The following is a 26,718-nucleotide window of genomic DNA, read 5'->3' as shown; positions in this document are numbered from 1 at the left end:
GGCTCTTTTTGAAGGTCAGATGTGTCTCTAAGAGTTGCAAGGTAACTTCCAAGCCTATATGTATATAATGACTCTGCTGGACATGATGAGCAGGTAAACCAGACAGAAGAGCTGAGTTGGAGCTTTGAGTTGAGACCGTGGAGAGGAAAATGTGGGCTCTGCCCCTGGCTTTGTCAGAGGACCATGGCAGGGTGGCTGTTAGGAGGTTGAAATTAGCAGCAAGAGGCCTTGGGCTCTTCCAGCTTCCTGTTGAACATTATCATTCTTCCAGAAAGGAGGGGAAAGGTACCCACACTCCATTTGTAAAGTGATGGCCTTTGAGATATCAAGAAGGGAATTAAGGAGCCCTTCTAGAATTCTCATCCCGGCATGTTCCTGAGAGTGGTGTACCGGACATCTTTAGGAAGTGTCCTAGATACAAGATGAGAGGACCATACGTCCTTGTGATAGGTATGTGGGTGATCTTGGAAGATTTTTGCTGACCTTGGAGTTTGTTGTTGAAAGCTGAAAAAGGCTTGGAAAGGTCAGGAGAAGAGCAAGTATACAATGAAAAAATTAGATTGAGAGAAATCAGGACTTTTCAGCCTAAAAATAGGAGAGTCAACAGGGAGATAATAAAAATGACAGTTTATTGTTTAATTCATTACATGTGTTGTTTAATTCATTAAACAACTGTTTAATTCATTACATTCATAATGAACTGTTACATGAACAATATGAACAACATAATGAACTGTTACATGAACAATACATACATAATGAACTGTTAATTCATTACATGTGTTACATGAACAATGTGTTCTTACTGCTCCTGTTTTGCAAGGTAGAGAGACCAGTGCTCAAGTTAAGTAATTTGTTAGTACCGCATAGTACTAGATAGAACTGAGATTTGAATGCAGTCTGTCTGACTGGTACCCGCCCTCGACCTCTGTGCTTTGCTGCCTGCTAGGGACTTATACCCTGGATCTCAGTATGATAGAGTAGGGAGGTGCTCCTTGACTTTAGAAAAATAAATAAATAAACATTTATTACCTCATAGTTTCGGTGAGTCAGGTTTTGGGAGCGGCTTAGCTGGGCAGTCTGGCCTGGGATCTTCCACGAGGTTGCACTCGATACATTGGCTGGGCCGCAATCATCTGAGAGCTAGACCAGGGCTGGAGGATCCATCTCCAAGGTGGCTCATCTGCACGGCGGGCATGTGGTGCTGGTTGAAAGGCCTCAGTTCTTTCCCTCTCTTGGACTTTTGAAGGAGCTAGTTTTCAGTGTTTCAGTTTCAGTGCAAATGTTCTTTTATAGAAATATTTGGAACTCACCAAGCCCCTTAGTAAAACTGACTGAAAACAGACTCAAAAGGATTTGGAGAGATCCATCACAGGGAAGAAAGGTTAAGGGGAGGGAGAGGTGCTTCAAGAGCTTGAAAACATGAGGGAAAACTGGTTTCTACCTTATTATAGTAGATCCTTGAATTGATCGAGACTGTTTTTTTTTTTTTTGCTAGGTTCTTAAAGGGCTGTGTCTGTTTCTTGGAGAGATGCAGGGTAGACTTTTTTGGTGAGGGGAGGTTGTCTCTAGGAAATGCTCATGGAGGTAGTTATTTATACATGCCCTGCCTTGTTCTAGAAAACCAGCTCATAATAATACAGTAGCAACAAAGAGAGAAAATGAAGCGGCGGTTTGATGGATACTGTGGGTGGGGAAGGAGGTTGGAATATGTGGCACTTTCCTGGTCTGGCTTTGTAAGATGTGGGGTGGCATGGAAGGGCTGCATACTCTTTGGAAATCCTCATAAACGCTGCTCTTTCTTGGTAATTATTGAACGGCTCTGAACTGGAGGCTCTGGGTCCTCAGCAGTAACTGGATGGAGGCCATTCGGTGCGGCCAGGCTTGGTGGGTGGGGTCAGGGGTGTGTGTGCAGCAGTTTCCAGCCTGCCTAGGGTTTGGTGCTTCTGCCTCGTGCCAGTTAGTTCTGTTTCTTGTTCGCCCACAGGGCTGAATTTGCCTAGTGTTCCAGGGGCTGGGTGACTCTGAGCTGCCTTCTTACCTCACTGATGGAGCCAGGTGTTGACTAGTCTTTCCCTGTGGGACTTACCCAGGACCGTGTAACGACGGGACTGACTTGCTTGTACTGAACTTTCGTTGTTTTAAACTTTTTTCCGACTTATTTCAAAGTGAAACATTTTCCGGATTGAAAATTAAAAAACACTTTTTAGCCCAAATAATAAGTCCCTGAAATCCTTTATCTAGAGATGACTCCTGATAGCGTTTCTTTAGGGTCTCCTGACCTGTTTCGATTCTTTTTGCCACCCCTCTTCCTGTGGGTGGGGGGACGCTATTTGTAACTGCTTTCTTCCTCTGTATGCTGTCAGTATCTCTTACTCTTTTCTTACGGTCCTGCAGGTATAAGCAAACAAATAAAGTAGAAATTACCTAGTGAACCTAACAATATAAAATATTCAGAAAAAAATGAGCACAGCCTTCCCCACCAGCCTGATACCGTGGTGACAGTTAGGCATATTCCTTCCCGTTCCTTTTTCTGTGCCACGAGACAAGTTTGAAGATGTAGAAGAAAGTTGCCAGGAAAGCCAGAGTCAGTGAAGTGAGAGCTTATAACTTACAGAATCTGAACTCAGTGTGCATTTGCTTTTGTCCATCCATGTTGCTTTTTGTGTCCAACAGTGGAGAACACACAGCTGACCCTGAACCTGCAGACAGAGAACAAAGGCGGTGTTGTCTCGGGTGGTGAGCTGACAATTTTCCTGGACGGGCCGGCTGTTGATCTGGGAAGCGTGCCTAATGGCAGCGCCGTGACGGATGGTGAGTGCCGCCCTGCTCCCCAGGGCTGTGCCGGGATGGGGCAGGGCGGGGCAGGGCGGGGCAGAGGAGGTGCCCAGATCTTGGTTCTCTACCAGGTACCTGGGTTTGGGTACTGCACAGCCAGCCCTGACGCTTCTTTTTTTTTTTTTTAACTGAGGCTTAGGGGTCCTGGGCAAGTCCCTTAACTGCTTTGAGCCTCAGTTTTTGTTTTTGGTTTTTTTAATTTTATTTATTTATTTATGGCTGTATTGGGTCTTCGTTTATGTGCAAGGACTTTCTCTAGTTGTGGCAAGTGGGGGCCACTCTTCATCGCGGTGCGCGAGCCTCTCACTATTGCGGCCTCTCTTGTTGCGGAGCACAGGCTCCAGACGCGCAGGCTCAGTAGTTGTGGCTCACGGGCCCAGCCGCTCTGTGGCCTGTGGGATCCTCCCAGACCAGGGCTCGAACCCACGTCCCCTGCACTGGCAGGCAGACTCTCAACCACTGCGCCACCAGGGAAGCCCCCTGACACTTCTTAGCATCATGGATCACAATCAGGACAAGATTTTTCAAGGGCTGTTTTCTGTTAAAGGACCAAAATAAATACCAAGCCTTTGTAAGCGTGTTGTTGTTTTGGTTCTAGAGCAGAGAAAAACATGTTTTCATCCCACATGGACTTTGTAAAATAAAACATCTTTATTAAATGTTACTTGGGCCCATTTTTCTTCTTCCCAATCCAGTTAAACTTCCTGGAGAGCTTGAGAGTGTCTTTTATGAGATGGCCTTGGTTGGAAAAGGGGAACTGTGTGTCTCAGAGATTCACACTAGCTGAATACAGGCAAGAAGCAGGGAAATTGGAGTGTCTCCTGCTCTGTCCTGAATGTTGGCGGTTTGTTTCTTTTCATCTAGTTTGAAATTAGTCACTTTTGGATCTAGCAGGAAATTACTTCATGAAGTCTGAGGTCCAAAACCGGTTGGCTTTCTCCATAATTTCTTGTTAAGCGTGATGTAACTACGGCACCTTCCAGGCCCCAAGCAGGCTTTCTGTAGCTTCAAGGGGTGGGGTTTGAATTCTATCTGAAGGGCATTTGAGTGGAATCTCAGTGATTGGATGGGCCTTGACGTCTGAGAATCCTCCCTCAACTGACCTCCATGGTGCTTGGGGTACTTTTGGTGCATCTAGAAAAACCTGCATCATTCACTCATTCAGCACATACATCCACAGTTGAGCACCTGGTGTGTACTAGCTCTTGGACCGGGTGCTAGCCAGACGTCAGGGGCAAAATTCACACGGTCTCTACTCCCTAGAGCTTGTGATCTACTTGGCAGGGGCAGGGGATGTTAGATATCAAATGAGTAAACACAGAAATAATTATATAACTGTAACTGTGAACAAATCTATGAAGGAAGAGTACTGGGTGGTATGAGATTCCTTTACTTGAGGGGGAATCTCATCTAAATTGGGGGGCCAGGGAAGGTTTCCCTGAGGAAACTGAGTCCTGCTGGAGTATAAGGAGTTTGGACAGGCCAAGGCAGGGGGTGTGGGGTGTAGGGGCGGCTGAGTAAGAGGTGGAGGGGTCTCACATGCAGAGGCTCTGAGGTGGGAGCGAACGTGGCCTGCAGCGGGTACAGAGGCAGCCAGGGCAGCTGGATCGTGGGGAGCGAGAAGGAGGTGCTGGGAGGTGAGGTCAGTCAGGTCACACAGCCTCGAAGACCTTGGTAAGGATTGTGAACCTCAACCTAAGAAGCAGAAAGCTGTTGAGGGGTTTTTAATCAGGAGAGTATCATGATTTGATTTACATAGAATCTGATTTGGCTTTTTAAAAGCTCTCTGGTTGCTGCGATGTGGAGAGATGCCCAATTCCTTGCTTCCACTTTGCATGGCCAGCATCTATCCTCTGTCTCACGGGGTGTGGTTCATTTAACGTATAAGGCAACACGCTTGTAAGTGCCTTAGACATTCTTGAAGGTCTTGGGAAGAGCTGTTTCCCAGGTTTGAGCCCCTCTGTTCCGCAGCCCTGATCAGACCTCACCCAGCCGTCCCTGTCCTTGTCATGCTGGAGGCTGCAGCTTGCTGGACCGTTGGTGTCCCCCTGGGGTGGGTAACTTTAAAACATGCACTTAGCGCTGTTCCTGTACCCACATCTCAAACAGAGGTGTGAGCTTCTCAACGTTTCTGTCTTTTTTTGTGTGTGATTGTTCCCTTTTCCAGGTTCACAGCCGCCTTCGAGAGAATCCAGCGGGACGGCTGTCACTCCAGAGAACCGGCACCAGCCCCCCAGCACAAACTGCTTTGGTGGGAGATCCCGGTAAGACACCTCCCTCCTTGTGAATGAGGAGGAGCCTGGAAGTTGCTTAGAGCTCTTGAAAACATGTTGGGAAGCGGTGAGGAACAATTTTTGTTAGAAACTGTTGGAAATTTCCAGAGAGCTTATAACTGACTTATAAGTATGTTAAGATGGCCCAGAGAGGAATACAAAACTCATGATTCTCGGAAGGGTCAGGGGTGCCTTGACAAAGCTTGGGACTGACTCAGTTGGTTATTTGGCTGAGAGGAACTGTTGAACAGAGGTTGACTGCTTTTTATGTATCAGGTACAGTAGCCACAGTTATCCTTCCAGGATGCACATAGGAACACTTAGAGCAGTGGTTCCTTGTATGTGAAATTTTCTGTCTGTACATTTCTATTTGCGGGGGGTGATCCATGATTCCCTTTGGAGTGTTGGTTAAGACCTCCTGCACACAGAGTCTGACCTGTATTATACTTGTTATATACATCCCAAATGACTTAATTTTATTTACCGACATTCCTATCTTATACCTGTGTTAATGGTGCAAACTCCTCTCCACGGTCACTGAATTCCCAGGCAGAGGAATAATTTTAAGTGTATTTGAGAGATGGGGAGGAGGTTGGGAACCTGCTTTTTTAAATAAATAAATTAATTAATTAATTAATTTATTTTTGGCTGCGTTGGGTCTTCGTTGCTGTGTGCATGGGCTTTCTCCAGTTGTGGTGAGCGGGGGCTACTCTTTGTTGAGGTGCGCAGGCTTCTCATTGCGGTGGCTTCTCTTGTTGACGAGCATGGGCTCTAGGTGCGCGGGCTTCAGTAGTTGTGGCTCGCGGGCTCTAGAGCGCAGGCTCAGTAGTTGTGGCACACGGGCTTAGTTGCTCCGCAGCACGTGGGATCTTCCCGGACCAGGGCTCGAACCCATGTCCCCTCCATTGTCAGGCAGATTCTTAACCAATGCACCACCAGGGAAGTCCCGGGAACCTGTTTTATTGTTTATTACAATGTACAAAATCCCCAGACATTTTAAGGAAATTTTAAGGAAAAGAATCATATGGAATGTAGTTTGTATCTGCAGAGAGTAGGCGAATAACTGGTAAAAATCCTCCCAAACAAATCCCGGGCGGTGGGGGAATAATGTTTTAAGAAACAAAGCATATTTTAGCCAATACCCACAACATCTGGAAAGATCTCTCTGAGGACAGCCTTCAGCCTCTCTGGATTTGGTTGTTTTGAGGGTTTGTGAGGTCTTGATGCTTGGCAGGCGTCAGGAACAAGAGGGGGTTGGATGTTTGGATCTTTTGTCTATAGCATCATTAGAAGCAGAGGTGCTATTTGCCTGTCATCTTTTCTCCAAGCCTCTGCAAAGGTCTTAACTACCTCATACCATGAAGACTAGTCATCTAGCGAGTCACAGAGAAGAGTGATTTGAAGGTTGAGATAAGTAGTTGACTCTCACAGGGTAAGGACCAACGATATAACTGGCAAATCTTATATCAACAAAGGCATGATTGGCGCCCAGAACTAGAGAAAAGAAAATCTCTTCAATGGTGAGTAGCTGGTGGAGAGGAACACCTCAGACATTCACTCTGAGAATGATGCCTCCTTAGCTCTGGTGCTAGTAACTACCATCTTAGTCTTTTAGCTGACTTGGAAAATTGGTGTCAAACACAACTGATGTCACTTAATTTGGGGCTGGAGGGCAGTGTTCAGCTCTTAACATTTGGACTTAAGTTCTTGACCTATTTGTTGTTCTCTGAAGTTCTCTAGTTGATAGGTCTTGAAATTTACATGTCTGGATAGCGCTTCTTTGCTGATGTGTTGAGGATTCTTGAGTGTTACAGCAGCAGGCAGACTTCAGCAGAAAATCGGACGCATTTTTGCCCATAACACGTGGCGGACGTTCAATGCTAGTTAATTGTTAGTGGGCGAATTGCCTTCTAGGTAGCTGAAGCCGTGTGGGAGTCCTCCTCCGCCTGCCCAGCTACTGCAGCATTTTCCATGCATGGCCTCTGAATTTTCACAGGCCTCTTCCATCTAAGTATTTATTGTGTGTTCGCATGGAACCTGCTGCCATTCAGCAGCAAACACTTTTGGATGTATGGCCCAAAGGCAGTCTCTTCTGCATCCTTAAGAACCCCCTTTCCCCACTGCTGCCGCATTTATGAAGGTCACCGTGCACACGGGGTAGCAGAGTAGTCTGCTGGATGAGTGTGAGGCTCTGGAATCAGCTGTAGATTGAATCCTGGCCTGTCATTTAGTTGCTATACAATATTGGACAAGTCACTGAAATGCTCAGCCTCTCAGTTTTTTCAGGCATGAAATGGGGACATCGCCTGCCTCACAGGGTCATTGTAGGAATTAACTGAGATGAGTTCTGTCAGTCTGAGGGCCTTGCACACTGGGAGCGCTCAGTGAAGGTGGCCAGGAATTGCATCTGGAGACGGTCTTTTGCGCCCCACATCCCCACACCCAAACCTGGGAAGCACGGCATTACTGAAGCATTCCTGTCCAGGAGACTGTAGTTAGGAGGGTGGTGAATCTAACGTTCAGGATTCAGGGACAGTCCTCCGCTGTCCTTGGTTTCCTGTGGCAGAGAAAATGACGGGCTTCTGGTTGCCGCCTCCCAGACTAAATATTTAGCTTTCGCCGTCTGAATGGTAGGTTTTTCTTGGACTTGGGTGCTGTTCTCCATGATCAAAGGTGCTCTGGTGTGCCCGTGAAGGTGAAGATTACAATGTGAAAGCAGCCTTTTCCTCTCCTTCCCCTGCTTTATACAGCCATAGAACTGGAACCGTGTAAGAGTTTTATCTTAAAGGTTCATCTACCCAAGCTCATCCAGCAAAGCTACCACGTGCTTGCTAAACAAGGCCTCAAAGCTCCGTCTCTTACTGGGATTTTTCTCACTATTTAGGGATCATCAGGTGAAACATCTCTAGTTGTTTTGCCGTCTGAGCTGCCACATGGAAGCCAGCACAGGATCGCCACCGGTGGCATAAATTTATTAGCAGACAGACCATGTTAGTATCCAGTTGGTGGGTCTGGCTGAGTAAAGAAAGAGTTAATATTGTACATCGTTGTTTAGTCCTACAATGAAATGGCGTCCCATAACAAAAATGGAGGAAAGATAGTTGCATCACTGTGGTAGAATTTCAGAAACATAATGTTGAACAAGAGCAGCAGATCACAGAAAAAATATATAGTATGATGTCATTTATGTGAAGTTCAAAAATGTAAACTGAAACCATGTATTTTTTATGGATACCTTCATAGGTGGTAAAGCTATAAAAATTGGAAGGGAATGCGAATTAACCCTGAATTCAGGAAGATGGTTGTCACTGGTGGGTTTAATGAGGAAAAAGCACAGTGAAAGCTTCTGGGTATGGGGGATGCTATTTCTTGGCCCTGGGTGTTCATTTTATGATTCTTTTTTCAATTGACTATATACTTAATATATTCTTTGGTTTACACTGTATTCTTCGTAATACAAAAACTGTCATCCACCAGCCTAGGTAAACTGTATAGTGATGGTGTTAGGTTGGAGAAATCGTTGTGTGCCATCGAGGTAGACAGATTTCAGAACTTAGGGATTCTCCAGGCTCGATAATGACCACTCATTTCTCTTCTGCCCAGTTTATCTTTATAGCAGTGGAGCCAGGGATTCTAAGGCGATGCTTCACGTTGGCCTTGTTGGCTGTGCTCCTGTTACTTAGAAATCTCAGGTGGGAGAATTTAGTTTGGGCCTTGGGAAAGGGTTCCAGACGAAAGCTGGTCACTGCCAGATCATGTGTCAGAACAGCAGTAATCTTGGGGGCCCAGGAGGCCCTTTGGTGTTTGGAGCAGGGGCCATTACGTGGTGTACCCAGGGCTCTGTCTGTGAGTGTGCCGTCCTGCCCTGCGTCCTCAGCCAGCGTTCCTTATTCCAGTGTGTTATGGAGTCCCCTGGGAGAGTGTGTGCTAGTTGGCACAGGGAGGGCCTACCACACCCTTTAATAATCCCCCAGTGTTTATTTTATTTTGCTGGAATGAGGGCCAGCTTGGGAACCGTGCCTAAGTCAATTCAGGCTTTGCAGTTCTCATGTGTGCGCGGTGTCGTGCACACATCGCCTTGCACGAGGCCTGCCAGAAACATGGTGTCTGCTCTCCACAGTGAGCGCACAGTCTTCGTGGTGTACACGATGTATATGAAATGGCGAGTGTCACGGGAAGCTCAGAAAGAGGAGAGACGAGCATGTGGAGAGGGAGAGACCGAGGCGAGGGGGGGCGTGGGTTTGCAGAGAGACTTGTCCACTGTTCAGTACAGTGTCTTAGGGGCTAACACGTGAGGGTGCTAACTAGTGAACTAGAGGAGCTAGTGCTGTGGTGGACGTGGAGGGGGAAAGAACCCAGCAAGGGGATCCACTCTGGTACCGGCAGCTTTCTTCAGAGCTACCGCTAGGTTAGAAAAGCCAGGACGTTGGAGTCCCTCTGTGGTTTGCCGATTCTTCATCACCTGTGATTTTTTCCCCACTCCTCAGCTATTACATGAAACCAGGGAGTTAAAGTGATGTCACCCAATGGGTGAAACCATAGGACTGCCCGTGAGCACTGCTGCTGCTCCAAGCATAGCCTTAAGATTTCTTCTGACTTGAGTAACTAGCTCCTCCATCTAGAATCCCAGTAGATTTTCCATCGTCACACAGGGAAATGGTACCAACAAATGGAAGAATGCATTGAATTTGCTTTTAGGTTCCTAAAGTTTTTCATTAATAGGTCTGAAAACTGTGAAAGGGATCTTGGTTAAGAATCTAGACATAGGGGCTTAAATAATTAATTTTTCTTTATTATGTATTATGTACATATTTATTGTAAGATTATATGTGAATGTGCGTGAGTGTGTGCATGTGTTTGGTGTGAAGGGCTGCAGGCCTCCGTCCTCCATCAACTGTCACTACTGGGCAGTGTTGGTTGGAATCTAGATTTTAACAGACTCCCACACGATTCTTTTACATGTGAAAGTTCAGACCCTCCTGTAATAAGTTTTCATCCAGCCTCCTTTCCTTTCTCCCTTTTTATCCTGCTTTGATGAAAACATATCTGATTTATTGACTCCCTTGCCTTGGCATCAGTGACCTCTGGAGATGTAACAGAGCTGTAATCTCGGCGGCATAGAAAGGCGCAAGGTCTCTGGTGAGCTCTAAATAGCTCATCAGCTGTGTCTGCAGACAGCCTAGCCCAGAAAGGAAAGAAAAATAAACTTAACGGGGCCTGAGACTGCTGGGAACACTGCTGGGAGTCCTGGGAAGCAAAACTAATGGGGTAATGAGGGGTGGATAGGAACTGAGCCTTCAGGCACTCTGTCATTGTTGGCCACTGTCACCTGTCCTTCCACTGAGATGACTAAAGGCTAATTGATTTGGAACTGTAGTCATGTGGCGATGTCACCCTGTCAGCATGACACTGAACCCAGCATCTTACAGTTCAGGCCTCCCATCCAATAGCTTTTACTTAAAATCTAGCTCTAGCCTCACTACGATTACTGGGGATGAGAAAGGAGTAAGAAAAGGAATACGTGTACTTCATTTACTCGTTCATTGATAGCTAAGATCCAGTCCCTGCACACAAGGAGCTTTCAGGGCTCTCTTCTGAGCAGGTGGTGTATAAGGAATAGGATTGAGACTGTGGACAGGAGCCCCACTGCGTTCTCAAAGGCAGACATCGAAAAGTCATCCTGGAGATTAATTACACATTAATTTATACATTTATTAATCAATTATTATTTATTAATTCTGCACTAATTAAAATTATGCATTATACATTATTGTACATTTTTTTTGTTTGCTTTTGGCCATGCTGCGAAGCTTGTGGGATCTTAGTTCCCCGACCAGGCCCCCGGCAGTGGAAGCACAGAGTCCTAACCACGGGACCGCCAGGGAATTCCCTATTATACGTTTATTTATTCAGATCCATTTATTTCATTGGTCTTTACTGGGCATCTCTTCTGAGCCCAGAGAGGTGTGGTATGTGCCAGAAAGTAAGGCAAGTATCCGAAGTATCTGCAATTGGAGGCAATATTTGTTCCACAGACATGAGTGCCAGGCTGTGAGCTAGGTTGTGGTGATAAAAAGATGAAAAGCCGAGGAAAAAAAAAAAAAAAGAAAGAAAAGCCACGGCCCCTGACATCGAGGACTGGCACCCAGTAGGAGACAGAGTCACAGGTGAGAATTCTAGTTTAGTGCAATGGACTCCATAGTGATGGTGAGTGAAGGCAGTGGAAAGTTTACCTAAATCCACCTGGCGGGGTTTAGGGGAAAACCTCACACATTTGAGCTGTACTTTTAAGGAGTTTGCAGACCATTGAAGTGGGGGTAAGGGAAGTCACTCAGGCTGAGGGAGCAGCGTGGGAAAATGCAATGGAGAGAAAGAGAACTTGGCATATTCGAGGACATATTAGTCATTTGGTAACGTGGACACATAGATATTCAGGATGATAGCTGAAGCAAACCATTGTTTGCAGGTCACATCCAGGCTGCCACCTGTTTGTTTGTTTGTTTAGAGCAGTGTTAGGTTCATAGCAAAACTGGGTATGAGGTACAGAGATTTCCCATATACCCCCTGCCCCACTTACACACAGCCTCCCCTGCTATCAGCATCCCACACTAGAGTGGTACATTTTGTTACAATCGCTGAACCTACATTGACACATCATTATCCCAAATGATAATGAGGGACTTTACCCCCCAACGTCCATAGTTTATATTAGGGTTCATTCTTGCTGTTGTACACTTTGTGAGTTTTGACAAATGTATAGTGACTTGCATGCACCATTGTAGTATTATGCAGAATACTTTCGGGGCTCTAAAAATCTCCTGTGTTTTGCCTATTCATACCTTCCTCCCTATTAATTCCTGGCACCTACTGATCCTTTTACTGTCTACATAGTTTTGCCTTTTTCTAGAATGTCATATAATTGGAATCATAAAGTTTGTAGCTCAGATTGTCTCCTTTCACTTAGTAATGTGCATTTGAGGTTCCTCCATGTCTTTTCATGGCTTGATAGCTCATTTGTTTTTTAGCACTGAATAAAAATCCATTATCTGGATGTACCATGGTTTATTCATTCACCTACAGGAAATCTTGGTTGCTTCTGAGTTTTGACAGTTATGAATAAAGGTGCTGTAAACATCCCTGTGCAGGTTTGTCTGTGGATGTGTTTTCAACTCCTTTGGGTAATACCAAGGAGAGCAATTGCTAGGTTGTATGGTGAGAGTGTAAGAGTATATTTAGCTTTGTAAGAAATTGCCAAGCTGTCTTCCAAAATGGCTGTACCATTTTACACCCCTACCAGCAATGAATGAGAATTCCTGTTGCTCTGCATCCTCACCAGCATTTGGTGCTGTCAGTGTTCCAGATTTTGGCCGTTCTAATAGGCATGTAGTGGTATCTCATTTGCATTTACCTGATGATGTACGTGGTAGAGCAGGTTTTCAAATACTTATTTGCCATCTGTATATCTTCTTTGGTGAGGTGTCTGTTCAGGTCTTTTGCCCATTTTTTAAATCAGGTTTTTCCTTTCTTTATTGTTGCGTTTTAAGAGTTCTGATAACAGTCCTTTATCAGGTATGTCTTTTGCAAATATTTTCTTCCAGTCTATGTCTTGTCTTCTTATTCTCTTGACTACCTCTTTTTGTAAATAAAATTTTATTTGAATACAGCTATACTCATTCATTTACATATTATCTATGGCTACTTTCACGCTACAATGGCAGAGTTAAATAGGTGTGACAGAGACCATATGGTCTGCAAAGCCTAAGATATTCACTGTCTGGCCCTTTACAGAATGCTGATCCCGCTGTGGGAGATGGTAAGAAGGTGAGACCAGTTCACAAAGGGTTATGCTTTGCTGAGGACTTCAGATTTTATTCTTTGGAGATAGGAAACCACTGAGTTCTGAGCAAGGGCATGTTGTGTTATTTCTGTGGTAAATTATTCAGGTAAGTATCTGCTGGATGAATTTGAAGTTGTATCAGTTAGGGTTCATTGCAGGAACCAGCAACCACTCTAGGTATTTTCAGCAGAAAGGGATTTAATATGGGGAATTAGGTATTTATAAAAGTCACTGGGTGGGCTGGAGGAGAAATGAGGCCCTCCCCATGCTTGGTTTCAAGGTCATAGTCCTGTGGTGGCAATCCAGACAGATGTCAGGAAACTTCTGCCCCTCCAACCACTGCATGTGCATGAAGTGGTGTCCAGGCAGTGAAGCAGGGAGACTGCTGGAACTACTGACAGCCATCACCACCACCAGAAGAGTGGTCTCTCCCTTTCTTCTGCTTTCCAAATCTCCTGCAAGAGCTTCTCATTGGTGCAACCTAAATCACTTCCAGAACCTAGGGGCATGGTAGTCTGAGAGTTTTCTAGCCCATGCAGTGAGGGGACAGGACAAGGGACACATGTGGAATAGAAGAAGGTAGGAATGTCTGACACAGTGGAGTTTGAGGCTAGACTCAGGGACCAATAAGAGGACTGCTGTGGGAACTGGTGAGATAGGAGTGGATGACTAGCTGTGGGTGGTGGCAGATTAGGGAGGAAATAGGAGAAAGACCTATAGGAGGTGTAATCATTGAGCAGGACTGGGTGACTCACTAGTGAGACAGGGTGGAGGATGAGGAGGCATATAGGGGACTCCCAGGCTCTTGGATTGAGACGCCATTCATGGAAATAAGAAATGCAGGAGGGGAGCAGCTTATGAAGCTGTCACTTAAGGTGGCATCCCCCATGACGGTTGTGACTGCTGCTTAGCAGGCTCTGTGGAACTGGGACGGAGTCACTCCTCTAAAAGCGTATCCATAGGAGGAGGAATGCAGAGCAAAACAAACTTAGGAGATATAGAGCACATCAAAGTGTATTCCTGACAGTGAACAATGGGGCCAATATAAGTGTCTCCACGATTTAGGGGACGGGGTGAAATTTCTAGTGTATTTTAACTAGATCTGTGTCTGGATTTTAGCACTTCTCAGTCCCAGAAAATTGTGATTGAAAGGGAAAGAGTTTAGAGAGAAACCAATAAAAAGAGTATGCATCTCAGAGAAAGAATTTTTTAGTCATGGGAGCTTGAGCAGTTTGGGTATGGGATGATCAAAGATTGGAATAGAACTGACTGCAAATGCTTTGGACAGATGTGGATGGTGGGGGAAAGGGTTGCTGAAGCCATGGTGTTTGTGGTTGTGGTTTGGTGAGGTGAGGTTAGACTTTTCCTTTAGGATTCTGTTGGCACTGGATGGCTCCTTTTGAAAGTGCCAAGGTCTATGGAAGTGGAGATTTGGGGTTTGGTTTAGTGACTGTCTTTATGATGGCATGCTCCATAACCTAAATAGAACGACTCCTTTCAAACACTGGAACAATTCTATATTTAGATTTTTCATTTTGCGTTAGGTAAAAATAGTCACAGAACTGAAGCACAGAATTTATATTGCTTTACGCTCTACATGCCACAGGGGTTCCTGAAGTTGTTATGTACCCATAACTTACTGAAAATATAGTGAAGATATTAGTCTTAATATTCTATGGGTCTCTCATCTTTATCTCTATTTGTGTATTAGTTCGCTTCATTCTAGCATCCGCCTCTATCATTCTGCCAAAATTACAGCCACAAAAGGCCAGCTGACTTGTCTGCAGGTTTCACCTTGTGGACTCGTCCTTTCTGGAAAAGTTGCCTGCCTTGGCATCTATAGTAGTGTGGAATCCCAGAGTGTTCCTCTTTTTTCTGGTTTTATTGATCTTCATTATTTAAAAAACAAATTTGATCCACGTGAAAATATATATATATAAATGTATTACACAATAGCAGGATGCACAATTATATAATGCAGTCAAGAGAGGTATCATTAGGGCTTCCCTGGTGGCGCAGTGGTTGAGAGTCCACCTGCCGATACAGGGGAGAGGGGTTCGTGCCCCGGTCCGGGAAGATCTCACATGCCGCGGAGCGGCTAGGTCCGTGAGCCATGGCCGCTGAGCTTGTGCGTCCAGAGCCTGTGCTCTGCGACGGGAGAGGCCACAGCAGTGAGAGGTCCACATACCGCAAAAAACAAACAAAAAGAGAGGTATCATTAAGAAGGTGACCTATAAGCAAAGATTTGAAGAAGGTGAGAGATTTATCCGTGAGGCTATCTCAGGGAAGAATGTTGGGCAGAGCAATGGCTCTTGCAAAGGAACCGAGCTGGGAGCGTGCCTTTGGAGTTGAAGGAGGCCAGTCTGGCTGGAGTGGAGGGAGTGAAGGGAAAATAGGAGGTGACAGCAGTAACAGGTAGGGCCAGATTATATCCATGAATTTCTTTCCTTTTTTAAAAAATAAATGTATTTATTTACTTATTTATTTATGGCTGCATTGGGTCTTCATTGCTGGGCACGGGCTTTCTCAAAGAGTAGCAGGGGCTACTCTTTGTTGCGGTGCGCAGGCTTCTCATTGCGGTGGCTTCTCTTTTGTTGGGCTCTGGGCACACAGGCTTCAGTAGTTGTGGTGCACGGGTTTAGTTGCTCCGCGGCATGTGGGGTCTTCCCAGACCAGGGCTCGAACCTGTGTCCTCTGCATTGGCAGGCTGATTCTTAACCACTGTGCCACCAGGGAATTCCCATGAATTTCTGCGTTATGTATTTCAAGGTTATTTTGTCCACAATACAAATTTGAAGTACGTCTTGTGGGCGAATTGAACCTTTTATCCTTATCTCACGATCTTCTCTTTTTCTAGAGTTTTTTCTCTTAAAATTTATTTGTTCTGAGCAATAAAAAGGAACAGCCTACAACAACATGGGTGATTCTCAAAAGCATTATGCTAAGTGCAAGAAGCCAGACACAAAAAGCTACATTCTATGTGACTCCATTTACATAACATACTGGAAAAGGCACAATTATTGGGACAGAAATCAGTCAGCAGTTGTTGGGAATTGAGGGGGGGATTGACTGCCAAGGGCACCAAGAAGTTTTGGGGGGCGATGGAAATGTTTTATGTCTTGACTGTGGTGGTGGTAACACGATTGTATGCATTTGTTTAAACTCACTGAACTGCACCCTTAAAAAGGGTGAATTTGACTATATGTATTAATAAATATGCCTGAATTTTAAAAATCATTTAAAAAATCTGTTTGGGGGACTTCCCTGGTGGCGCAGTGGTTGAGAGTCTGCCTGCCGATGCAGGGGACGCGGGTTCGTGCCCCGGTCCAGGAAGATCCCACATGCCGCGGAGCGGCTGGGCCCATGAGCCATGGCCTCTGGGCCTGCGTGTCCGGTGTCTGTGCTCCGCAACGGGAGGGACCACAACAGTGAGAGGCCCGCATACCGCAAAAAAAAAAAAAAAAAAAAATCTGTTTGGTTTGACATTAACATAGCTTCCCCAGCTGACCTTTGTTTTCTCAGCATATTTTCCCCCCCACATTTAGTTTCAGCCTTTTGGATGCTTATATATTAGATGGTGTTGCTTGCAACAGCATTTAATGGGATTTTTAACAAATAGTATGAGGTGCGTGGGAGGTTGGGAGAAATAGGTGAAGAGGATTAAGAGATGCAGGCTTCCAGTTATAAAATAAATAAATCATGGTGACGTATGTACGATGTAGGGAATGTAGTCAATAATATTGTAATCACTTTGTATGGTAACAGATGGTAACTAGACATTGTGGTGATCAATTCGGAATGTATATAAATGTTGAACCACTATGTCGTATACCTGAAACTAATGTAATTTATATGACAACTATATTTAAATTAAAAAAAAAAGGTTGAGGGCTTCCCTGGTGGTGCAGTGGTTGAGAGTCTGCCTGCCAATGCAGGGGACACGGGTTCGTACCCCGGTCCGGGAAGATCCCACATGCCGCGGAGCAGCTAGGCCCGTGAGCCATGGCCGCTGAACCTGTGCGTCCGGAGCCTGTGCTCCACAACGGGAGAGGCCACAACAGTGAGAGGCCCGCGTACTGCAAAAAAAAAAAAAGGTTGAAAAAAACCCCAAACCAATATGATACCTTTTATCTTTAAGCTCTCACGGTTAGTCCATTTATGTTTCTTGTGATTCTCGAGATCTTTGGAGTTTTCTCCAAAGATGCTATCTTTTTATCTTCTTGCCTTTTAATTGCTATCTGTCCTGCCTTCGTTGTTTCCCTTTGCTAAGCTAACTTTGCACTTTAAGCCCGTGTTTGGCCTGCCTTTTCTTTGTCTTGATGAGTTGAAGGTATCTTTGGCTCACTGATTATTTGATAATGGAGTGTGAAATTCTGCACCTAACAGTGTAAAGAGAACAAGAATTTCTACCCAGTCTCCCTGTCTGAAGATTTTCTGTTTGGACTTGGACTTTACTTGGACTTTTATGGCACATCTACGTGTTGGGTCTATTTTGTGTGCTTATAAATGGCCTTTGAAGGTACAACTTTAAAATGAGAAAACAACAACACTTTTTAACATGAGATTAGCTAAAGTCTAGAATAGGAGATGGTATGAATAATTGTTATTTTGTGAAGGAGAAGGGGAGATGAGGACATGGTTCTTTTTCTTTAAAATTTTACCTTAAAAAATTTACCTTAAAAAAGGTAAGCAAAAAGCTTTATTTTAAATCACATCATACAATTTTGCTTTACACTTAGAAAAGAATGGTGAACTGGGGACTCCTGAGGAATTAGTTTTTCCTCTTCCATCTACAGCACTCCTTCTTTTGGAGGTGGGGAGGGGTGCAGGGGGAGTGGTGCTGAGTTCTCAGCCAAACTCATCTGGACCTTATGCATCTTTGTGTCCCTACCAGGGCCTAGAATAGTGCTTTGCTGCACGTAGCAGCAACTCAATAAATCCTTGTTGAGTTGAAAGAGTCTTGTGTTCCTGCTTCTCACTTGCCAGGACTTTGGGGTGGGTCTTCCTACTGGTTTACATTCCTTGGCACCCTGACTCCCTGAGAAGTGGCGGTTTCAGGGGCACAGGTTACAGGGGAGACTTTTTATCAGGATGGCCTTGTGCTTTCCAAGGCTTAGCCGGACCACCAAGAATGTGGTGGGTTCCCACTGCCTGCTCTGTCCCTCCTGTTCCTCCTGTTTTTTTCTTCATGATTGATATTTCCACTTTCAACCCTTTTCATGGACTGTTCTACTCAAATCCTTGCAACTTTTAAGGTTAACATTGGAATCAGAGATAAGTTGACACATAAATGCGTCTTGCTTGGAAAAAGAATGTGTGAAGCCCATGTGCCTGAACTCTACCAGGAAAGAGAGTTACTTACTTACCCTCTGAGAACAGTAATGTCCCACATATATATAGCTGTTCAAATCCCCAAGTGATGGTTGAATGTGAGGAATGCGTGTCTCATAAAGGACATTTGGATCATGGAAATGCATCCCTATGAGATGAGCACTGATTCCATAGGGCATCTCCATCTCTGTATAAGGCCTTCTAACAGAGTGAGGTGGGGTGCTCAGCAAGAATTACCTAGCCGTATATTTGAAAATTAGTATCTTCTTCTGTGGAAACTGACATTTATTTGTGCTGAGAGAATCTATTAGTTTTCAACTGCCATGTAACAAATGACCACGAATTTAGGGCTTAAAACAGCATCATTTGTGAGCTCACAGTTCTGCAGGTCAGAAGACGAGGACACCATAGCTGGCTGACTGGTCTCCTTAGGGTCTCACAAGGCCAAAATCAAGGTGTCAGCAGGGCTGCATGCTTATCTGGAAACTAAGGAAGAATTTGCTTCAAAGCTGATTCGAGCCATTGACTGAGTCATTGTAGGACTGAGTTCCCATTTCCTTGCTGGCTCTCAGTTAGGTCTTACTCAGCTCCTTATTAAGGCCATCCACACTTCTTCTCATATGTACCCCCCCCACCCCACTCATCATCAAGCTGGCAAGGGTGTGTCAGATTTCCCTCGTGCTTTGAATCTGTCTGATTTTCTCTTCTGCCCTCCACTTTTGACAACTGCTGGAGAAAGTGTTCTGCTTTTAGATTATGTCATTAGATTGGACCCATCTGCATGATGTCCCTTTCTTTCTTATTTTTAAATACATTTATTATTTTTTATTTGGCCACACGGCATGGCAGTCCCGACCGGAGATTGAACCTGGGCCCCAGCAGTGAAAGTGCCGAGTCCTAACCACTGGACTACCAGGGAATTCCCTCATGTCCCTTTCTTAAGGTCAGCTGTGCCATATAATATCATAATATTATCATATATTATTATGGTAATATCATATGCCATATAATAACATAATCAAGGGTGTGATATGTCATCATATTCCCTAGTTTTAGGCATTAGGGTGGGGTGTCTTTGGGAGGAGGGGCATTTTAGAAATTCTGCCGACCACAGAAGGTATCTTTCTTAAATCCCATATTTAATCACTTGCCTAGTCTTCACCTGTTGGAGAGCACTTGAAAATTATAGCTAGAACAAAAAAACCCATGAAAAATAAAATTTGGTTGGATTTGAAGATTGTCTTGCAATTTTAGTAATGAGTCTAATGAAATGATTTTTATCTGTAGACCCTGATGCTAGAGAATGTTTTTTTTTTTTTTGCGGTACACGGGCCTCTCACTGTTGTGGCCTCTCCCGTAGCTCAGACTCCGGACGCGCAGGCCCAGCGGCCATGGCTCACGGGCCCAGCCACTCCGCCGCATGCGGGATCCTCCTGAACCGGGGCACGAACCCATGTCCCCTGCATCGGCAGGCGGACTCTCAACCACTGCGCCAGCAGGGAAGCCCTAGAGAATGTTTTTACATGATGTTCAGGGCTAACCTTTCTGGAAGACACTAGCTCTGACACTTCTCAATACCTGGTAGATTGTGGATTCCATCTCTCAGCACGGATTCCATTCTTTAAAAGGGTGGAGGGAGATGGGGAGGTGAGGACTGGTTGCCACGACCATGGGAAGTATTAGAGGTTACAGGCCCAAGAGTGCTTTTGTGCTTGAGAGCTTGCTTCTTTTATTCATTCAGCAAATGTTTTTATATGCCTACTCTGGTGCCAAGCGCATTCTAGGTGCTGGTTATAGAAAGGTACACAAAACAGACAAGGTCCTACCCTCATGGGCCTCGCTGAAGTCAGACATTAAACAGATAAACATATAATCACAAATGGAAGTGCCATAAGGGAAAAGTTTAGAATGCTGTGCGAAAAGAATTAAAGGGAGTTTAGTGCAGGCTGGGAGGTGAGGGACATTTAGACTAAGATTTGGATGAGAAGCCAACTGGGTGAAGAGTCCAGAGAAGAGGATGCCAGGCGAGTAGATCTGCAAAGGCTCTGAATTTTCCTTGGGAGGAGTTTAGAGGGAGGTTTGGAGGAATGTCCTTTGAACATATTCTTTTAGGAGCTTACCTCCCTCCTGCTGAATCCCTGCCTTTGCGATTCGTTGTCAGAACACTTAGAAATAACGCCCCGTATACTGTCATCCCCGGTACCGCAGGGTCCCCTGTGGCTCTTTCAGGTCTGGGGCTGTAGCACAGGGACACTCTGGGCTGGGCCAGTTCAAACAAGATGTGATGCCGGGAGGAAGAAGGTGGAGATACTTTTCTGGCCCACCTGTAGCAGAAGCTGGAGCTCCGTATTCAGGGTCAGCCCTGTGCAGCTTCCTCCTGCGTGTCAGTGGAGGCAGATGGTCCACCACGCTCATCTCCCGAGCTGCTAGAGCATCCCATGCCCTTGTACCATCTCAGGACATGGGACAAATAAGTCAGGGGCTGCCCTCTGTGTTCAAGGAACCTCAGATCATCCCCTCCTGCCCCGAGCGGGGGTGGGGTGGAACGAGACAGTGACCGCTTCCCCTGGACTTCATCTCTCGGTCAAGTTTGGGAGGGCGTTTGAGCGTTCTTTTTAGTGAAGCCCAACATGCAACCTGGGATGAGATGAGGTGAGTCAAAATTTATTGTATTTTCTCTCTTAAAATGATTTTTTTTTAGTCTCAGGAAGCTGCCACCATTGAGAAGCTTGCTCTATATTCCAGGTTGGGCAAAAGTAAATCACTTGTCTTTCTGTCACGTAGAATGGACTTGCAGCAGTTTTATTTTTACCTTTCCTGTCGTTTCTGAGGCTGGCAGCTAGAGGTAGGGTGTGGAGTGGAGCCATAAATTACCCTTGGAATGACTCGGATGGCCCCATTTTTAACTCTAATTGCGCCTTTCCCTTTTCACCTCTCCTTTTTATCCCCCTCCCCCTCCCCCCGCCCCCCCTCCACATTTGAATGAGAAGGAAGAATTGAGGCGGCTGTAGGTGGGAGCAGGTTTGCTTAGTGACGCCTCTCTGAATGGTGGAAAACGTTTCTTTTCCCATCACCACTTCCCATTTTTTCCCTCCATGCTTCTATTTTAAGTGGCTGGTGTTTTTTTTTTCTTTTTTCTTTTTTCTTTTTCTGGTTCTTTTACTGGAAACCAGCCCAGCCTCACTCAGTTTTGTTTCCATGCTGCTATTAAAAGACAATGCCCAGTTAAGAGGACTTGGAGGAGGGGCCGCCCTCTTGGTTCTAGTCATCCAGGCAAAAATCGATTCCCTGGATTGGAGTGTGAGAAGAGTTTTAAGATTATTAGGCTATGGGAACATATGTATATGTATAACTGATTCACTTTGTTATAAAGCAGAAACTAACACACCATTGTAAAGCAATTATACTCTAATAAAGATGTAGGAAAAAAGATTATTAGACAATTTTTAACTTCTGTATCTGTTTTTTGGTGTTTTTTTTTTTTTTTAATTTAAATGGAGGAAAACCCCACCATCAGTAGTTCTACCCTGAAACTTCTCTTTTGCTGAGCTAATGGGCCTGAATTCTGAGGTCAAAGAACCTCCCTTTAGTATCCTGGGCCTCTTTTACCAAGATAGAAAAGTATGCTTGGCACCCGGTATCCGGTCAGCCATGATTTCTTTTTTTGCGGTACGCGGGCCTCTCACTGTTGTGGCCTCTCCCGTTGCGGAGCACAGGCTCCGGACGCGCAGGCTCAGTGGCCATGGCTCATGGGCCCAGCCACTCCGCGGCATGTGGGATCTTCCCGGACCGGGGCATGAACCCGTGTCCCCTGCATCGGTAGGCGGACTGTCAACCACTGTGCCACCAGGAAAGCCCAACCACGAATTCTTGACATTTGGGAGAGATGTGTCCCCAGGCTTTGAAGAATCCCTATATTTATTAATACAGAGTGTTTGTAGAGTCCTGAGTATTGCCTGAATCACATTCCCATCAAGGTTCTTGTTTTCTGGGTGTTTTATTTTTGGGAGGGGGCTATCCTCATACCATAAGTTACATGCCTTTAAAAAAATTTATATATTTATTTATTTATGGCTGTGTCGGGTCTTAGCTGCGGCACGCGGGATCTTTCATTGTGGTGCACAGGCTCTTCATTGCCTCATATGGGTTTCTCTCTAGTTGTGGTGCGTGGGCTCCAGAGCGTGCGGGTTCAGTAGTTGCGGTGCATGGGCTCTCTAGTTGTGGCGCACAGGCTTAGTTGCCCCACGGCACGTGGGATCTTAGTTCCCTGACCAGGGATCGAACCCTGTCCCCTGCATTGGAAGGCGGATTCTTAACCACTGGACCACCAGGGAAGTCCCAAGTTACCTGCCTTTTAAAACTTTAATTTTTTCTCACGTGATGAGCTGTTTTTTTTTTTTTTTTTTTTTTTTTGCAGTACGCGGGCTTCTCACTGTTGTGGCCTTTCCCATTGCGGAGCACAGGCTCCGGACGCGCAGGCTCATTGGCCATGGCTCATGGGCCCAGCCACCCCGTGGCATGTGGGATCTTCCCGGACCGGGGCATGAACCCGTGTCCCCTGCATTGGCAGGCGGACTCTCAACCACCGCGCCACCAGGGAAGCCCATGATGAGCTGTTTTTGCAGTGACTGAAACACACAAATTGCTTTTTAAAATAATGAAGATAGGTTTAAGGAGGTATACAATAAAATGCCCCCTATGCAATGTACAGTTTGATAAAAGTATAGCGTCTGGTAACCACTACCATAATCAAGATATTGAAAGTTTCATCTCCCCCAGAAGTTCCCTCATGCCCCTTTATAGTCAGCCCCTACTTCTTTCTCCAGCTATTGGCAGATACTAATTGCTTCCTTTCCCTACAGTTTTACCTCTTCCTAAATGTCATAAAAATGGATGGATATACTCTGTAGCCTTTTGTGTCTGTCTTCTTCCACTTAGCATAATGCATTTGTGATTCATCTATGTTGTTGCATCATCAGTAGTTCAATCCCTTTATTTACTGAGTAGTATTTCACTGTGTGGATGTACCACAGTCTGTCTGTTCATTCACCAGTTTGGGTTGTTTATGTTTTTGGAAGTTATGAATAAAGTCACTATAATTTGCCTACAGGTTTCATGTAAACGTTTTCATTTCTCTTGCGTAAATACCTAGGCATAGGATTGTTGGTTCGTATGCTAAGTGCATGTTTAACTTTATAAGAGACTGCCAAACTCTTTTCCAAAGCGATGGTGCCACGTTGTGTTCCCTCCAGCAGTGTTTGAGAGTCCCAGGTGCTTTGTGTTCTCACCAGTACTGTTACTGGCAGGTTTTTTTGTTTTGTTTTTGTTTGTGTGTGTGTGATTTTTTAGGTTTGTTTTGTTTTGTTTTTACTTTGTCCATTGTAACAGTTGTGTGATGGTACCTCATTGTCGTTTTAATTTGTATTTCCCTAATGACTAATGATGTTGAGCATCTTTCATGTGCTTATTTGCTGTTTGTAGATCTTCTCTTTTAAAATCTTTTGATTATTTTTATTGGTTTATTCTTTTTATTATTGAGTTTTGAGAGTTTTTTTTTCTAGAAATAAATCCTTTATCAGATAGGTATCTTGCAAATGATTTTTCCCAGTCTAGGGACTGTCTTTTCATTTTCTTGATAGTGTCTTTGGAAGAGCAGGAGTTTTAAATTTTGATGAAGCCACCGACTACTTTTTAAATCCATTTCCTCATAAAGGATGTGGTAGATTTATCAATCCCAAATTCTGTGTGACCACCAAATTTAGAATTTCATTTTTTAATTTATCAAAAATTTTGGTTTTCGTGTCTGTGAGCCATCACTTTTTTTGACTCTTCATTTTGTTTTCATTTGCATTACTGATGCTAGGGCTGGCTTTTTTATTTAAACAAAGTTTTGTTTTGTTTAATTACCCCACATAAACTATTACATATGTGATGAGCAACAAAGCTGCACTGGGTGATAATGCCAAGTTATCAGGCAGGCTCACTCACTAGACAAGTGGCTCTCTCACACACTGGCATTGTAGGGTGTGATGCAAATTTGTTTCTGAGCAGAAGTACAAATCACCGCATTTCCACTAAGATGTAAGCTCCTTGAGATCAGCGACTCTTTCTGTTTTGTTGCTAGCCCTAGAACAGGGCCTAGTGCTCAGAAGATAATGATTGAATGCAATTCTCTGGCCTTCATGCAGAGCAATGCAGGGTGTCCCACAACATTGGAGGCTGTGGCTCTCAGGGTCAGCTGAGGACTGAGGCCAGTGCTATGAATGTCAAAGCTTGAATGGCAAGGGACAGCCAAGAGCCCTCTCCTGGGGACCTCACCTGTGTCAGTTCTCTTTCTGCAGAGTGGAGAGGGAATCCCAGGGCCCTGACCTTGACTGGCATTCCTTAGGGGGGTCTTAGTTCCTGATCTGAGGGAGGAACTTAGGTAACTTCACACCAGCATTTTGAGAGGCACGTGGTGCAGTGAGAGCTGAATCTCTGTAACTAGGTGACTTAAAACCATTCATGGAATTTTGCCGTTCTGCCTTCTTCTGACTGCCCCAGGGGCTGCATAGATCCTCCCTCCCGCCCCCAAGGTGGTGGAGGGATCAGGCCAAGGTTGAAGTCATTGCTGCGTGTGGTGGGGCCCAGCTCATCTCCACCGCATCGCCCCGCTTGTGTCCTGGTACTATTTTGGCTTATGGTGTGTGGTTTCAGCTTTTGGGCCAGCTTTTAATCACAACACAGTCCCATCTTTTAAGGGTTGAGTGACCTCCCAGAGAAGAAACTGCTGAAGAGAAGATTGTCCTCAAACATTGAGGCCTTCTCTTCCTTCTAAGAGCCTTATTTTAAAGGTAATGCAAGAGAAGAATCTGGGGGAAGGGTGTGTGTGTGTGTGTGTGTGTGTGTGTGTGTGTGTGTGTATGGGGTGGGTGGGTAGCTGGGTGGCCACGGGCAGGGAGGTGGCAATTCACACAAAGTGGTCCCAGCTGCCCCTGGCTTACAAGCTAATCCCGGCTCTGCACCAGCCTGTCATTCAGGGTGTGCTGCTGTCATTAGTGGTTGAATATTTCTGAAAGTATTCTCTCTCAACTCTGACCACACGCCCCTTTAGGGAAGGGAAGGAGGGGCTAGGAGAGTAATGGGACCCACCCTGTTGTCACGCCCAGCTGCTCTGCAGAGGGACAAGGAGCCCAGGACCTAGAAGGAATCATGGGCCTGTCAGAGCCCGTGCGTGTGACACAATGAGTGTCGCATTTTCTATGCTGCCCCCCGACCCCCTGCCCTGTGGCCTGCTGCGCCCAGAGGGGTGAGCCCTCTGCTGTGGGCTGTGAGTACAAAATCACAGAGGCTTTTTTTCTTTTGTCCTTTTTTTTTTAAAAATTAATTAATTTATTTTTGGCTGCACTGGGTCTTTGTTGCTGCGTGCGGGCTTTCTCTAGTTGCAGCGAGCGGGGCCTACTCTTTGCTGCGGTGCACGGGCTTCTCATTGCAGTGGCTTCTCTTGTTGTGGAGCATGGGCTCTAGGCACGCGGGCTTCAGTAGTTGTGTCGTGCGGGCTCAGTATTTGTGGCTCGTGGGCTGTAGAGCGCAGGCTCAGTAGCTGTGGTGCATGGGCTTAGTTGCTCCGCGGCACGTGGGATCTTCCTGGACCAAGGCTCGAACCTGTGTTCCCTGCCTTGGCAGGCGGATTCTTAACCACTGCGCCACCAGGGAAGCCCTTCTTTTGTCCTTTTAAGGGGATTCTTGTCTGAAATAAACCTTCTATTAACCAATTTGATCTCTCTCAAGCTCTCTGCCCTCAACACATATACGCACATTCACCAGTGGCTAACGACCATCTTTCCCTTTGGAACAGTCTGCACTCATTCTGCTTTTGAAGAGGACTTATGGTGAAATGCTCAATATTAATATTCCTTCCCATGGAGTGGGGACTCTGAGATATTTTTCTTGACTGAGGTGTGATTGACAGCTTTGATTTATGAAATTAGCTCAGGGAAAAATAAGACGGAAAAAGAGAGTCCAAATTAAATCTTTATTTCCACAGCTCAGTCGTACTCTCTCTATCCATTTTTAAGTGCCATGCAGCCTTAGGTACAAAGGGCTCCAGGGTTTACTAGGTTTCTTTTTCTTCTTCTTTTTTTTTCTTTTTTGTAGTTTTGGCCCCAAGAAAAAACTTTATTTTTTCTTTTTAAATAATTGTGTTTCTTCCTTGCTCAAAAGTAGACATGCTTAATGAAGAAAATCAGAAAAACCCAGAAAAGCACAAAAGGAAACACTAAAGGCATCCGTATTCCCAACGTCCAAAGATAATCACTGTTAGCATTTTGGTTTATACTCATCGTGTTGGAGAAGGTAGTCAGTGGAGGCACTTCTTATTCCTCCAGGAATCTCTGAGTTTGTTGCGCTGTAAGTTTGTCCCAACATACGGGACCAGAATGTCTCACCAGCAGAGATGTT

General features: G+C 45.2%; 1 protein-coding gene across 1 annotated transcript in view; it reads left to right on the top strand.

The window, feature by feature from the left end:
* WWP2 (WW domain containing E3 ubiquitin protein ligase 2) overlaps positions 1-26,718 on the top strand; it is a 144,608-nt gene that overhangs the window by 54,709 nt on the left and 63,181 nt on the right. The window contains exons 5-6 of the mRNA XM_082863378.1: positions 2,677-2,814; positions 5,006-5,102. Of these exons, the coding sequence (XP_082719504.1) occupies positions 2,677-2,814; positions 5,006-5,102 (235 nt within the window). The remainder of the gene's footprint in view (positions 1-2,676; positions 2,815-5,005; positions 5,103-26,718) is intronic.

This window comes from Leucopleurus acutus, assembly GCF_964270905.1.
Source record: "Leucopleurus acutus genome assembly, chromosome: 20".
Taxonomy (NCBI): domain Eukaryota; kingdom Metazoa; phylum Chordata; class Mammalia; order Artiodactyla; family Delphinidae; genus Leucopleurus; species Leucopleurus acutus.
The sequence above is the reverse complement of the archived record's forward strand: the minus strand, read 5'-3'. Positions and strand labels throughout refer to the sequence as shown.